This window comes from Habropoda laboriosa, unplaced genomic scaffold, assembly GCF_001263275.1.
Source record: "Habropoda laboriosa isolate 0110345459 unplaced genomic scaffold, ASM126327v1 scaffold67, whole genome shotgun sequence".
Classification (NCBI taxonomy): Eukaryota; Metazoa; Arthropoda; class Insecta; order Hymenoptera; family Apidae; genus Habropoda; species Habropoda laboriosa.
The window spans coordinates 462,119-478,030 of NW_017100242.1; the positions used below are offsets into that span (position 1 = coordinate 462,119).

The following is a 15,912-nucleotide window of genomic DNA, read 5'->3' on the forward strand; positions in this document are numbered from 1 at the left end:
ACTGGGTCAACAATCCAATCTCCTCAACCCTTCCAACTCCACCGGAAAAAAAAGGGAAAAGAGAGAGAAGGAAAGAAAAAGATTCCGATCGAAGTATCAATTTCCGTGTAATGAAACGAGACCAAGGGTCAGAGTGAAACCGAAATCCTTGTGGATTTTCTGTTTTCACGAGGAATAAACCCGAGGGACCAGGTTTGTACCCCGACCCTGGTAACTCTAGATGGGCAGCGGCATACCGTGCCCACTGGCGCCCCTATCTTTTATGCCGGCAGTTTCTGAAAATCTCCCAGTTTGATCTGACTCCCAAGCTAGAGAGGAGAGACGAGAGAGAGAGAGAGAGAAAGGGAGAGAGTAAGAGAAGAGAATGGAAAGGGAAGATTAGTTGCCAGCGACAGCAGCAACCGCAGGCAGCAACACGTGTGCTCCGTGGGCCAGAGTTTACATAAACACGTATAAACGTCGTGTAAACCTGAGCGAGAGAGAGTGAGAGAGATTTCACGAGCGTGTAAGAGAGAGAGGAACGGTAGCATCCCGACTCAGATAACGGGCAAGGATATACAACTCTAAACTGCACCTACGTGCAGGACGCAAGGGCTACCGAATTTTCGAGAAGTCGAGATTCCGACGCGATTTTTCGGAATGGGACACTCGGTGCATGGCGGAGGCAAACTGGACTTTTTAGTGAGAAACAGGACGATTCTGAAGGAAGCGCCTTTCTAGGGACGATGAACTTCGTAAGTGTGTTTAGCTGAGTTTGATGAACGCGAAGAGAGAAGTTTCGAGTCGGTATGTCAAGTTAGAAATGAATTTTTTTACAACTTCAGCAGGTAAATTGATCCTTAATTGATAGGACAATCGAAGGATGAAATAGAAGATTTAACAAGTTACGGTTGATTCTAAAGTATTGCGAATACATTCTTTATCCACCGAGTATATACAGGATTCTTGTTAAGAGCAAGATGGAAGGTTTCCCGTGCATTCGCGTGAACCTGCCTGGAAAAGGGCGAAGAATCAAGAGGATGCTGCAGCCAAGGGAACGCTTCCGCCGTTGTGAATCGGCAAACGAGGAAGAGAAAATGAGGAAGAAAAAGTCGAGGGGAAAAGCACGAGGCGGGTGAAAAAAAAGAACCGCAAATCCGTGGGTAAACGTAACTACCGGTTGATGCGCCGATCATTCCGCCATGTTGCCTCTGAAAGGGAGAGCGCCATCGGCAGATGTTTCGCCGCCTAGGTAATTCGAGTGTTTGTCCGTTTTCTCTACTCTCCTCCTCCTCTCTTTCTCTCTCTCTCTTCGTATGTTAGAATGTTACGTTTTTCGTGGCGTAACTAGTAATGGGCGTTTCAATCTTAATCCTGAAGGGATTCAAAGTTTTTCGACGCTGCGAAGATTGGGAAACCCGAATTTTTCGATAGTGTGAGAATTGGAAAACCTGAATTTCTCAATACCGTGAAAATTGGAAAATCCGAATTTTTAAATAGCGCGAGAATTCGAGGATCCGAATGAGAGTTTTGAGACTTTCACAGCCCGGATCGGTACTTATAGGAGTGAACACCCTGACGCACACCATTATCAGTGCGTCTCCAGACCCTGACGAAGCTAGCTGCAATGCTGGCGAAACGTCGGAATACAATTTCCGTTGTACGCGGCTTACACCCGGAAGCCTCAAATAATTCCTATACTGTGATAATCCGGAAATCCCAATTTTTCGACGCTGTGAAAATTCACTAAGAGAGGTCTCTTTCGAGACTTTGAAACCTCTCGGGCCTTTCAAGACGAATGGAAACCTCTCTCACGTTCAAAGTGACTCGAATTTTCCGTCACTGCGTACACGTTGGAAGGAACTCCAAGTGTTTTTCAGTGCCCATCACTAGGCACAACCCTCGACATGATACATTTGGTCCAGGAATCTCTATCGGATAGCGCCGAAACACCAGCTATACCGATCTTGTCGAGATAAGATAAAGGAACGAGGCTTGAATGATGTCTTACCGAAGCCAGGTTATCCAGTTGGTCGATCGGTCTCCAAAGGAGTTGGAAAATCACGCCAAGATCTTTCTCTTATCGTTTCGAGAGATTAAGAGATGTTACTGGTGTTAGAACATTGTAGATGAACGTAATAATTCTGGGGTGTTGGGGCATCGATCTTACAGGGTTGTTACCCTTCTCTGGTGCCACTTTTAGGTTAGATTTTTAGGTGTAATATACCTGTCAGGCCTGTTTTCACGCAAAGTGGAGATAATTTATGCGTTCTCTCATTTGTCACCCTATAATTTACCATCGTGAATCTCATTAATTGTAAGAAAACAGGTAGGATTTAAAGTTTTCATTCAAATATATCTCACGTGATACAAATCTAGAATAATGACTCGATTTAGTACAAAAAATCCATTCATTATGGGTTAGTGTTGTTCGTTACGTATCATCTCGAGGATCTAACATTATTTTCACATACGTACTTTGCATAATTTGATACATCATAATTGCACGAGACATTCCAACATTACTCAGATATACTTTGCATACTTTGACTTACACAATTTAATAATTTTAATTACTCTTTAAAATTTCTTAATATTTCTCTAATATTTCTGAAGCTTCCCACTTAAATTAAAAAATTCATCATCACACCAACATCACGAAACTCCCTTCTAAAACTACCAATTACCTTCTATCCACAAAATCAAAACCCACACACCGTCAAGAATAAAATCACAAGATACCAACTCCAGATAATTTCATCGAACACTCGCATTCTACAAACCGATCATACATACAGCTGCCCTCTCGACTCTTCTTCCAACGAAGCAAACCCCATTTTTCTCCTCCCGGTAGCAAAAGTCTTTCTCAAGATCGTAGATATAGAAAGAAGGAAAAGTTCTCGAGAGATCTCTGTCTCGCGAGCTTATGATCGATGAGCTTTTCGTAGCTCGATAAAGAATCCGGAGGGATCGGAACGTGAACGTCGCGATTTAATGAAAGCCGCACGAAACCAACTCGGACACAACGGGTCAAAGCGGCTGGAATTAGAATCGGCCGGGGGAACCAGCGAGAGATCGTGATCGGATAATCATCGCCGGGCCGAAAATGGAAGTGTCTGGTACGCGCAATTCATTGCATCACGATTCCCTTTACGTTCCACCACGGTTGCACTCTCGACCAGAGTGCACTTCGCTCGTCGTCGTTGTTCTTCCACGTTTTCACCAAGTCGATACGACAAGCTTGTTTCGCAACTTTCTACTGGCATTTCGATAATTTCATCGTGGATCGCCCGGGAATGTTATCGATGCCTCGTGAAACTCGTTAGGAGATTTTTTTATTGCTACAGAATTGCATAAGTGGAAGAGTAATGGACGTAGAATTGGAATAGTTGATCGCTGCTGGCTGTAATCCCTTCGAGACGTGAGCAATTTTTCCTTAATCTTCGTCCGAGAGTCAGTTTCGGAATTTATTAATAAATTTATCGTGGCACGGTTAGCGAGACCTATAATTGCGTTAATGTCGGTAGTTTGGTAATCGTGGTAAGTTGATCTTATGAATAAATCCTTTATTCTATTCTAAAGTAAATTTCGCATAATATTTGAAGTCCATAAAACAACGGAATGTAATAATTGCGTTAATATCGAGAGTTTAGTAACCATAGTAGGTTGATCATGCAAATAGAAATTTCAAAAATTGCCTGAAAGTTTGACTAAATCTTCAATTCCATCCTAAAGTAAATTTCACACAATATTTCAAGTCTATACAACGACAAATTTGTTGCTATAATTTTTAAGAGAAATTTCCTAAAAATTTGACTAAATCTTCCAATGCACCCTGAAGTAAATTTCGCATAACAAAAAGAGAAAAAAAACCAGGCGACTCTAATCGATTTACAAGACACCCTACTTTTATCTAGATCCAATATCTCCGGCTCCTAATCCGTGACGAGATCGATTCACCGTGCTCGACTTCTCGGGGATCTTATCGACGGTGCCAGGCAACAAGGGCTGATTTCTCGGTTTTCACTAATGCAGAACGTATAACAAGAAAATTATCCACACGAGAACCTTTCGATAATAGCGAGAGGGGATAGGTCAGGGATACACAAGAGAGGGAGAACTTGGACGAAAAAAGGTTGTTCGAGACTTGGCGGGGAGGGTTTGGTTTTCTGCTACGCTTCGTAACAATGTTCGATGGTCTAGAACCTGGTGTCCTCCGCCGAGAGTATAATGGTCGCGAAAAATCATCCATTATCCTTCGATGGTTAGAAAAAGAACGAGGGAAACGAACGAAAGAGAGAGAGAGAGAAGAGTTTGAAAGGTGCACAATGGCGTACGCCCATATATCACTCCGGAGATTTTCCGAAAACTGCAGTTCAATGAGTCTCCTACTAAGAAGCATTCAAGGAAAGATGGAATTCTAGATTGCCTTTATAGCAGTGCCTCTCGGAGAGGTGCGAAAGAGCCTCCTCGTCCTTCCTATCTGTCTCGAGAGAGAGAGAGAGAGAGAGACGAGACGGAAGTGTATCGGCAATAAATCTTAGCTCCGGGGTTGTATATTATACGGCAAGCGAGCGAATTTCTTTTAAACGCGCGTCTCATCCTAGTATGCTTAGAAGTGCTTTTTAAATAGCGAGGATCTCTTTTCAGGAGTTTCTCGATTCCTGGAAGATGCTTTTGGGTATCGTTAACTTTTCTCGAGAGCTACGAAGATGCACTTGCGTTTAGTATTTTTTAAACGCTGAATACGAAGTTGAAGAGTCATCGTAAATCGTACACTAGGATTTTTCTTTGCCAATATTTTCGCGAAGATTCAGTGAAAAAATAATTTTTAATAACGTTAGGCTTTGAAAGAAATGAAATTTCTTGAGATTCCTAATTTCTGCAATTTCTACGAATTTTGACGAACTGGAAATTTTCGAAAATAATTTTTTAAAGTACCTCTTCTCTCCAAGTTCAATGTTAAACATTCACATGCACGAGATAGGCAAATGAGATTCAGGTACCTTCTGGTGAATCTCCGATTGGAATCGGTATCTTTCCGATCCAGTCATTTGTGCATCAAGCTGTTCTATTTGGGGACTATCCGGATTCGGGACGTGGGTGCATCGTGAATCTCGAAATCCGCGTCGGCGCGTATACACGTTCGGCCGCGCGCGCGCATATGGATCTCCGTCTCTTTTCATCCTTCCCCGTATAGTTCGATCCAGTCCGTAGCCAAAACGATTATAATAACTATTTTATCCGGCGTGGATCTGGGCCATTGTGCCTCCCCATTCTGAAAGTCATAACACGGTGCCTACACTGCCCTTCGGGAACCGCTCACCCTCTCTCTCTCTTTCACTCTCCTGGATTTCTCTCCCCTTCGATTCTGCGCCAGGATATACACTGCAACCCGCTGCACCATGAATCTCCACTTTATGTGTACGCGCGTCTGCGTGTCGCCTGTGAGCGCGTTTCGCGTTACTCTTCCCTCTTGCACAGTAAGATCCTGTGAATGTGGTGGTTTAGGTGTGCTTGTGTGTGTGGGTTGCAGTGTGATAGATTGTCGGTGTATAGGGAGTTCTTGAAGTAAGTGATAATATGAGAATTTGGTTAGTAGGTTTGTGGTTTCTTGGATTTTGCGATGGTAGATTTCCAAGTTTTTAGAGATGGGAGGGTGGAGGGTTCGATGTTTGGAAATTTTGGAACCTTTGGGTTTCTGAGCGTTGAGATTTCAGGGCGGGTAGATCTCGAAGCGCTCAGATTTGGAAGCGTTGAAATTTCAGAATACTTCAAATTTGAAAGCTTTGAGACTTGAAAGCATCCAGATCTCAAAGTGCTCAAATTTGGAGGCGTTGATATTTCGGAACACTCAAAATTTGAAAGCGTTGAAATTTCAGAATACTCAAAATTTGAAAGCTTTCGGATTTCAAAGCATCCAGACCTCGAAGTGCTCAAATTTGGGAGCGTTGAGATTTCAGAACACCCAAATTCGGAAGCGTCGAAATTTCGAAACTCCCAGATCTCCAAGCGCTGAAATTTCAGAGCGCCCAGATCTCCAAGCACTCAATTTCCAAGCATCCCCATTCGCAAGCACTCAATTTCCAATCTCCATACTCTCCCCACATTCACATTTCCAAGAAATCAAACGCAACCCATCCATCGCTCAAACGTTCCCTCAAACTTCCCACAATCAAATCTCTCCCTTACGCAGGAATCCCGTATCTCCTCTCAGGTAAAACTAAAGAAAGACAGAAAGATATACACACTCGGCAACACAGAATCAAGCCTGTATCGAGGCCTCCTCCCATTGGACGGATCCACGCACACGCGTGCAACACAGGTCCCCAGGCGAGCACACACATAATCTCTCAACGGGGGCAATATTTCACGGCATATTGTTGCCATCTGCACACGCAACCCCGCGCGCGCACGACAGAATGCACGACGTAGGAGAGACGCGAGCTTTTATTTATCTGCTATTTATTTGCCAACGCTCTCGCTACCGAAGCGGTCCCAGGCGGGCTGGCTCACGACCCTGCCGGGGACAGATTTGAAAAGTTATTAATCGTCCCGTTTTTCGAGAAGGAGCGCGCCACACTGCCCCGGGGAGAGACGCGTCTTCCTTTTGTGCCAACAGCCAAGGGATAAACTGAGAGCTCGTCGTTGGCACCTCGCTTCACGGAACCCTACGTCCTCTCTCGATTGGTCCTCTTCGGGGTTCCTCGAGGAGGTGCGAATCGGTGGGTGGAGACACGGTGAATCGAATCGAACGAGATCGTCTGTTCTTCCCCTTGTCAGTTGTCGATAGAGGGAACAAGCGATATCTTGATCTTTTGTTATTTAGAACGGTGCAGCGGTAAATTTGAGGAAGTTTTGATCGTTTTATAGTTGGGAGGAATTTGTGTAGGGATGATAATTGTAGTATTCTAATTTCTATATTAAAAAGGTGTCTAAGGAATATGAGTTAATACTAGAAGGAAGGTTTAAAGGTACTTGCTCTATTGTTACTTTAGATATTACAAAAGACGTGGTGGCTGTGGAAGATAAATTTGAGAGAATTTATCTAGGGTGCAGGGATCGTACTGTGATGATTATCGTAGGATATATACGTGATAGTTTTTATAGTACCCTAATCTTCATATCAAGGATAGAATGTAACACAAAACAGGTGTGCAAAGAATGTTAACTAACACTACAAGGAATGTTCACAAATACTTGAGAGTAGCGCCTAATCTAATCAACTAAACATTTCCATGGAAATGAAGAATACACCAACATACACAATCTCACATCACACGCAACTATACTTTCATCCAACTCCCCCAAAAAATTCCCAAAATTTCCAAAAAAAAAAAAAAAAAAAAAAAAAACAAATTTCACTGAACCATCAATTTCATCGACCCAAAATTCCTGAACACACAAAAATTCCCAGTAAAATCCCAACGATAAATTTCAGCAAATTCCTCTAATCACTCGGCAAAGGTGATAAATGTAAGTTTCTCGATACGGTTCGCGGCGTCTAGCACGCGCGTCCACTTCGCAAATTGCGAACAAACGCTGAAATCTCTCGGCACGGTACGGGAGCTTAAGGCATAGTCATGTGAAACGTCAGATAAGGCGGCGACACCAGGCTCGCGCACGGACCGCTATCTTTCCAGCTTCATAAATATTTAAGACGCCTTCTTATGACGCCGCGCTGCCATAAGTACCCGCACTCCACGTCCGAGCGATTTAAATATAATCTGTGTCGTGGCGATACGTCACTGGAACATGGCAATGTTATCGCGCTTTTCACACGTGAGATGAATAACGACGCGTTAGCGAAAACCCACCAAGCTTCTTTGTCGACGCCCGTGCCGACCTAGCGGGTATACTTTCCTCGCGATACAAACGCACGACTCTCTCTGGCGCACACGAGCCAGGGGAAGGAAAATGAATTTCGCTCGTTCGTTAACGAGCTTCGGTTGAATTATTGGAAAGAAGAAAAAAGGGAGAACGAAGGTGATGTAGCGACTCATGCATATGTATTCTCGTACATTTGTTTCGAGTGTCTTTTGTAATAGCGGTTTATTGTAAGGTGTGAAACAGTAGTCGAGATAGAGTCTGGAGTTCATCGAATATCCAAGTCACGGTATCGGATCAAATAAGAAGTACGTAATAAAAGTTCTTGGGGTTTGATAATTTATCGTGGAGGATAGTGTTCAAATGTTTGATATTTTTCGGAAAGATTTTAGTTGTACCGAACGTTTTCGCGTTGTTTAAACACGAAAGGGTTACGAGGAATTCGACGTGACGTTCGGTTTATTCCGTTGACTGTGCGCGGCAGTCGGATTTGGATGACTCACTAGCGTGCATAAGGGTGTCGTGATTTATGAGTGGATGATAGTAGTCTATATACCTTTCAGAAATAATTTTACGTCCAGCTGAATGTAGCAATTTTTTCAATCACTTTCAACGAGCGTAGGTCTACGAGGCTCGTAAACTATCTTCGAAGTTTCTAGAATTGCTTGCTTCCTAGCATAGAGAATAATTCTTTAAAAAAATAGTCGCAGCTTTGAATAAATTAACGAGCACCTGAGCAAGAACTTACCGAGCAAGAGTCTAATTTCTGAAAAGAAACTTCTTTAGCCGTGAGTTTCGTCAAATTATCCTAAAGTTCATCAAATTCCTGACAAGTTACCATTAAAGAATCTAAAGATAACGTTTCTTCTCCATTTCTCCCCGAAAGCTCCAACATTTCCCAGTACACCGCCTAGTAATTCCCAAAAAAAATATTTCGCAGTGAAACGAGCAATGAAATAATATTCCCGGCACATTTTCACCAGACGAAGGAAAGCTAAAAAAAAAGCTTCATATTCCTCTCCAATATCCAGCAACTCTCCCCTTTTCCCTCGCATCCCTCGGGGGACACGGAGGGCGAAGTTGGCCACCATTTTCCCCATAAAAAATCCGCCAAGTTTGCGCTTCCTGTTCGCGCGTCTCCGCACTTCTCCGGAGAGAGCGCCAGGAGGAAGTCCCGGAAAAAGGGAGTCTACGCCGTCGGCAGCGGCGGCAACGGAGGGGGTGTGAGCCGACGGTAAAATATATTCCAGTCAACTTCCGGTGGAAATAAATAAGAGTCACGCCACACGGTCTCGGTTGCGCCCCGACGACGTCGGCCATTCGTGTGCAGGGGAGCTTATCTCTTCGATATCTGCTCGCCACTCTTCGCCCCCGGAGGCGAAGAGGAGCCACCGGCGGAGAGAATGTGTGTTCTCCGCCGGTGCTCATCAAGATATCCACGAAATCATGATGAAACGCTCCGCGATACGATGTAATCGCGTTTCGAGCCGCCTATTGTAGACCTACGAACCAAGACCCGCCGAGCTTTTCCACTCTTCTAGGCCCCCGGAGGAAACACTTTCCCTCCACGAGCGTTTCCTCGTTCCTCTGATCCACGCACACGACCATCGCCCCGCTTTCAGTACCTCGTGATCCTGATAATTGCAATCGCGAATAGTTAGAGTGTTCCGGTTGGAAAATGTAGATACTTTTTTTTCCTGGAAGCGTTTGCATTTTTCTCCCGGGGATATTTATACCACGTTGGCGGCAATTAGAGGAGGAAAATGCTGAATACGTTGTAGCAAGGCTTGATGGAACGAAGATTCTACTTTTCTGAGTGATTTACGATATGGTTTGTAGAGTTTTTTGAATAATTGTAATTACACAATCACGAGATTCTTATCTTTATCACCATTAGTATACTAAGTTTATTCGATAAAATATTAACCAACTAAATAAATTCCCTTTAAAAATTTTTTAAATTTAGAGGCAAAACACTTGTGAAAATTTGAAAAGCGCGCCACGAAATTCAAAATTAAATCATCCGTTGACCCGCGAAAGGGTTCAAAGTATCAACTATTTCCTGACGTGCACAAAACCACTTGCACCCCCTAATAAATTATCGCTACCATTAATATCAGCCTAGATTAAGCATATTTCACAATTGACACCATCTATCGGTATAAATTTAATTACAAGTCGAAATTGCTAATGGAAAAGGAGAAGGAAACGGAATGGTAGTTACATTTCTATCCTCGGACCGAGTCGTTCTTCATTTCCCCGTGATTTCGAGAACCGGCTTTCAATTACCGCGATACGGACACGCGCGAACAGAGTGCACAGGCTCAATTACAAAGTCATTAATTCACGTCGACCTTTTTTTTCTTTTCTTCTGTTCCAGGCGAGAAACCGTTCAAGTGCGAATACTCCGGCTGCGAGAGGCGGTTCGCGAACAGCAGCGACCGCAAGAAGCACAGTCACGTCCACACGTCCGACAAGCCTTACAATTGTCGGGTTTCCGGCTGCGACAAGTCCTACACCCATCCTAGCTCGTTGCGCAAGCATATGAAGGTACGTGTGTGCAATCGTGAAACTGTTCTCGACCTCCCGGTTCACGTCCTATCAATTACCATTTATCATTCGCTGCTTTCAATTCAGTGAATCGAATCTCGTTAATTTCCCAAGACACAAGTTATTCCACGCGTGTCTCGGCGCCGCAGATATCGTTGCAGAAATCAAACAGTCGCAATTCTGATTTAATTCCTAATTTCTAAGACGTCACGTTTCTCGGACGTTTTGGGCCTAACCCTTTAAATTTCCAAGCTTCTCAAGCAACGTGACGTTTTTGAAATTGCAAGATAAATGAAATTTCCAAAAGTATCCTTTCCTCCACGCAGATCGGTGAAATTTGCGTTGGACCTCTTTAATTGCTCCTTTCGCGCGATCTCTCATGCTCTCTCTGCTCAGCTCCGACAGTATCGCCTTTCGTACGTCCCTAAGTTCGAAGGAAGAAGTATCGGGGCGAGTCCCGGCTTGTTTGCCATTTCGTTTCACGCTAGGAAACGCTAGTAGACACGAGGTTCGTGGTTAAAAAAACACCGCTGTGGGAAGAGAGGAGGCTGGTATATCCAGGCGCAATGTTCATGCACGAACGGCCACGGAATCTTAATAGGAAATTATCTGTGGCACACACATACATGCGGAGATTGGTAAGACGAAAGAGAAGAGGCGAAAAGAGAGGAGAAACCGTCCAAAAGGCAACTCCCGAGATACGTGCGCGATAGGTTCGTCGGATAGGAACGAGCGCCTTTCGCTTCTCCACGCTTTTCGCCAGGCCGTGATTCGCGGAAGGCAGTCGGCGAGATTTGCTCACTGAATTATGAACGAAGGACCCCAGAGAGTGTGAGAGATGGTGGAAAGAGAGAGAAACCCTTGGAGCCCCTTGATCCCCGTCACCCTGATCCCAGTTTCTTCGGTTCAGCCAACGCGATGAGCTCCTTTTGCTCGTGATATTCCCTTGATCTCCGAAGCGATAACTTACGACGATCAAATACAACTAGCTGCGCTTTCTTTTCGGTTAGCCCGCGTCGTGGATCATCCTGCGGCGCTTCGAGATTCCACTGAATCGTGGAAAAGTAAATTAAGACTGTGGAGTAGTAGGATTTAATGGCCGTTCTTGCTCACTCTCCTAATCCAGAATTTTTTAGGATACCTTCGGTATTCCTTTCGGAGGAAATTGGGAAGCTTCTCTGTCTTTCACGTATTAAGATTGTGTCTTTTGGGTTTGGCACTGTCGCCAAGCAAATTCGATCAGATTATTTCCTCCACCTAGAAATACCTACTTTTCTCATAGTTGTTCACTCAGCTAAAATTATTCATTTCCTACTACTACAACAGTAACAATAACAGCCAACTACCAAACGTTTCCAAACTTTCTTCCACTCCAAATCACTGAGAAAAACACACACACTGTCCCAATTTTTTTCAAAACAAACTCGACAATTTTCTTCCACGGGAAAAAGCACAAGACTAGGGAATTACCCGTAAGGCAGAGCTGTGATAAACACCCCTGTCAGCCGGGTTTCCACCCCTCGAACAGAGTCAGGCCTAGCAAAAGCTCGCCGTCTAACGTTAGGCTCCGCCTCTTGGTTCCAGGTGCACGGCATGACCCTGGGCGAGGGCAAGATAGGAGGGGGCTACGAGAGCGAGGGTGAAGAGAGCAGCAGCAGCGGGGGTAGCTTGTCCGTGACCGGGCACACGGAGTCGCCTCAGCCGCCTCCAGTCGTCCCGACGACCACCACGACCAACCCACCGTCGAGTCATCCTTCGACCAGGGGCCCGGAATTGACGGAGTGGTACGTCTGTCAGCCGCCAACGGTCGGTCCACAGCATAGCCCGTTGCCAGGACCTCCGCCGCCCCATCACCTTGGCCCACACCATTTCAATCCGCTGATGCATCACCAGGCGACTGCCTACTAGTTCTCAGCCGAACGGTGGACCAGTTGTTCGAACGGGATCGACCAAGCGTCGAGTTTAATGGAAAAGGACTACGGTCACTGTTGGACCACGTAGCAATCATTGCAGAGGGGATTTCTCGGACCTTTCGACCAAGAGGAACTCAAACAGAGTCTGGAAGACGTGAAATGGGCAAACTTGGGATAGAAGGGAAGTGAACCTTCGACGAGGGAATTATCGAAGAGGAACCGAAGATTTTCCGAGGAAGAGGTAAACCGAGGGAATACGTCGAAGAATCTTCAACTAGAATAAAAAATCGGCGGAGAATTCCCGAAGAGGAGCCAAATACGAGAGAGTAGAAGAATCCTGAAGATGACGAAGAATTGTTTCTCGTAGTTCCACTCTGGTGATCGAAGCTAAGACGAGCCGCAACTCGGGTTAGACTGTTCGTTAGTATTTATTTTCACTGGATTCGCAAGTGGTAAAAAGGAGAACGAGTTGGATCGTCCTAGTGAAGGATCTCGGAGTAAGGAACTGGGGAGTAAGATAGCTGTGAAACGATCGTCGGAGATTCGTGCTGCGACGAACCAAAAAGAAAGTTACCTCTATCTGAACGGGCGAGGTGCGACGAGCTGTAAATACGATTAATGCTAAATCAACCGCGATGGACGATGGCAAGTGGGAGAGGGAAGGAGGAAGAAAGAGAGAGAGACGTGTGACGCGTTCGTTCAACACGAAAATTCGTGTCCAGGCGATCTCATCGAAGCGTTACGAATTAAACGAAGCGATCGCGACTCACGTGTTCGTGCCTCGATTCATAGAATCGCGAAAGCGAAAAGAAAACGGCTCCAGGCTTGATTGTTCCTCAAGCAACGCGGACTCGAGTCTAATTAAAGCGTCGACGGTGTAATGAAAAATGGTGTTTTAGAAACAAACAACGTGTTCTGTTTCGATCAGAGAGAGAGAGAGAGAGAGATCGTAAAACAGCGTGATCTACGCGCTGTTGTTGTATATAATACGATTATTGTTTAGTTAGTTAGAGTAATACAGAACGAAATGAATGAAAATATCGAAGGAGAGAGAGACAGTTGTAAAATATTGTACTACGATGATTTTTATTATGTGTGATAACGTGTAAATACAAGATGAGAAAGAGAGATAGAAGAGAGATGGAGAGAGAGAGAGACGAATAAGGCCAAGCGACGACGACGACCAGCGATTCTAACATTATTGTAATAATTATTATTTTCTTCGTTGTGCATATGCTTAGGTTGGCGGAGAAGAAAACTCACCTCCCGATCATCGACCATACCTGTATCATATTATAATATTTGTTTTGCAAAGATCTGAAATATATTGACGATGCGACATATTAGAAGATTGTCTCGTTTTATTCTGTCTCGAATTCGTACAAACCTACACCTGTTCTTCTCTCCGATCTTTCAAACGGTACAGAATAAACAAACTTTCGTTTTCCTTTTTTTCTTTTTTATCGTCAATTCTCCTACGGTTTTTCTCCTTCGGCGTGATTCTTTCTTTTTCTTCTTTCCTCTCGGGCGAACAAGAATTTCATAAATATACGATTTTAACGTGGTATAATTGATTATTGAAAAGTTGCCCGAACGATGACAATGCTACACGCGAAAGGACCTCCTGGACCCGGGACGACCTTTTTCGTATCGCGGAGGCGGTGGATACTTTATACTTGTATTGTAACGAAATTTATGAACGATCGAGATAATAAAATGCGACGAGGAATCCGGCTGGCTCGCGCGCTTTCGGCTGGAATATCGGCCGAACTAAGCATCTCTCCGTTGATCTCGGCCCCGAGATTACGTCGTATCAATAAATAATAACTTTAACGCGGGGGAAATTAACGTTCGTTTTATTGCACGGCCTGTACCTGCCTTTCAAACTCCAACGGGGGGGGATTTTTTAGTACTCCAACCATCATTCGAGATCACGAATCTCCGCTGCGTTAAACTTTTCCACCGCTCAGGAATTTATCTTCGGGGAATAATTTAATTAGACCTCCAAGATTCAGGCCGCAATCGATGTTCCACCGTCGCGAATTTGTCGCCAGAAAAATTTCACCTCGGTCAAGTGAATCAACTTTATTTTCACACTTTGGAAGCACGGAATCGAGAGGAAGGGAAATAATTTAATTAGTCAAAACAATTATCAGCAAAAATTTCAATTTTGACCAACTCAAAGTCCCCAATCTTGTCGCTCGAAATCTAAACATTTTCCACAGACGAATACGCGACGATCCCAAAATCGCCAGTAACCCGGGGCTAGCACACCGATAAACCACGAAAAAAGGCTGGAAACAGCCGGATTACGAGCAAACGAGTGGCACTACGGCTCCGAGATTCCTAGGCGAGATTATAAAAACAGTTTCCCCGCGGGATTATAAATATCACGGGGTGTAAGTGGGGGGGAGAGACGAGGAGGGTCCTTATTAAACTGGCCCCGGATCCTCGAGGCCGTAAGGCGCGTTCACGGCGTTTCCAGCGTACGTATGTATGCATCGAACGTTGGTCGAGTGAAAAAGAAAAAATCGAACAGGAGTATAGAGGGAACGAATGCACTCACTCGCACCTGTACACGAAAAGGTTCGGTCTGGCATGGCGCCACAATGTGTCTAGGCACCTACGCGAGGCGAGGAAGGGCGGAGGAGGTGGAGGAAAGGTGGAGAGATAGCATCGGGTAAGAGGTGGACGCTGGGGCCATTTTATTGCTCGATAAGCAGATGAATTCGTCAGATAATTTCTGGCCCGGATGCAGATGATTTTATTAGCTGAACACCAACACACACACGCACGCAGAGAGCAAGAAAGAGAGAGAGAGAGAGAGAGATTGCTGGCACTGGCTGGAATTTTTTCGACTGGGACGATTGAGATGACACGAGGATGGGAGATCCACGCGAGATAGAGGGACGACGCGTACATCTCTCCTGGTGTCTTTGCATCGCCTTGCTCATTTGATCGATGGATTTTCCCTCACTTTTTCTCTCTCTCTCTTCCTTTTTTCAATTCTATTTTCTACATTCATCGTGCGATGGTTCTCCCCCACCGCTACCTACGTCGCTCGTTTGTTCGTTTGAAAGAAATAAGAGGAAAGAGGAGGAGGGGGAAGAAGAAAAAGAAGACAAAGAGATCGTTATATACGTGGTATCCAGGGCGAATCGAGTTCGAGGCTAGATTCGCGAATATTTTTTCGCAAGCGTGACTCGAACGTCCGACGTAGGGACCGTCCAATCAGTCAACTGGACCGCAATCAGACTTCTCTCTCTCGTCGTTTCACAGAAATCACGGATGGACGAAACAGCTGGACCCTCGTCAGAGAACGCCGAATAAATATCGTTCCGGACGAAATAGAAGACACGCAGAGAGGAATAGAGAAGGTGCGCGGAGGAAGGGGTGAAAAGGAGGAGGATTCTTCCCTTGGTCCCGGTGGCCAGACGCGAAAAAATCATTTCTTCCACTGGCGAACTTTCTTTATCCTTTTGTCTTCGTGTTCCTCTTCTTCTTCTTCTTCTTTCTTCTTTTCTTCCTCTTCGTTGCTCATAAAGCTGAGATTCGTATTAAAGGGCACGACACATAATTAATGCTGGATGGTCACGAAACAGCGAGTAGAAGAAGAGAGGAATAGAATGAGAGAGAGGGGGAA

At 44.8% G+C, this 15,912-nt stretch overlaps 1 protein-coding gene across 1 annotated transcript in view; it reads left to right on the top strand.

Annotated features, from left to right (window-relative positions):
* The window catches only part of LOC108572061 (zinc finger protein ZIC 4-like), a 35,996-nt gene extending 23,732 nt beyond the window's left edge, over window positions 1-12,264 (top strand). Inside the window, exons 2-3 of the mRNA XM_017934248.1 lie at window positions 10,187-10,356; window positions 11,941-12,264. Of these exons, the coding sequence (XP_017789737.1) occupies window positions 10,187-10,356; window positions 11,941-12,264 (494 nt within the window). The remainder of the gene's footprint in view (window positions 1-10,186; window positions 10,357-11,940) is intronic.
* Window positions 12,265-15,912: the final 3,648 nt, after the last annotated feature.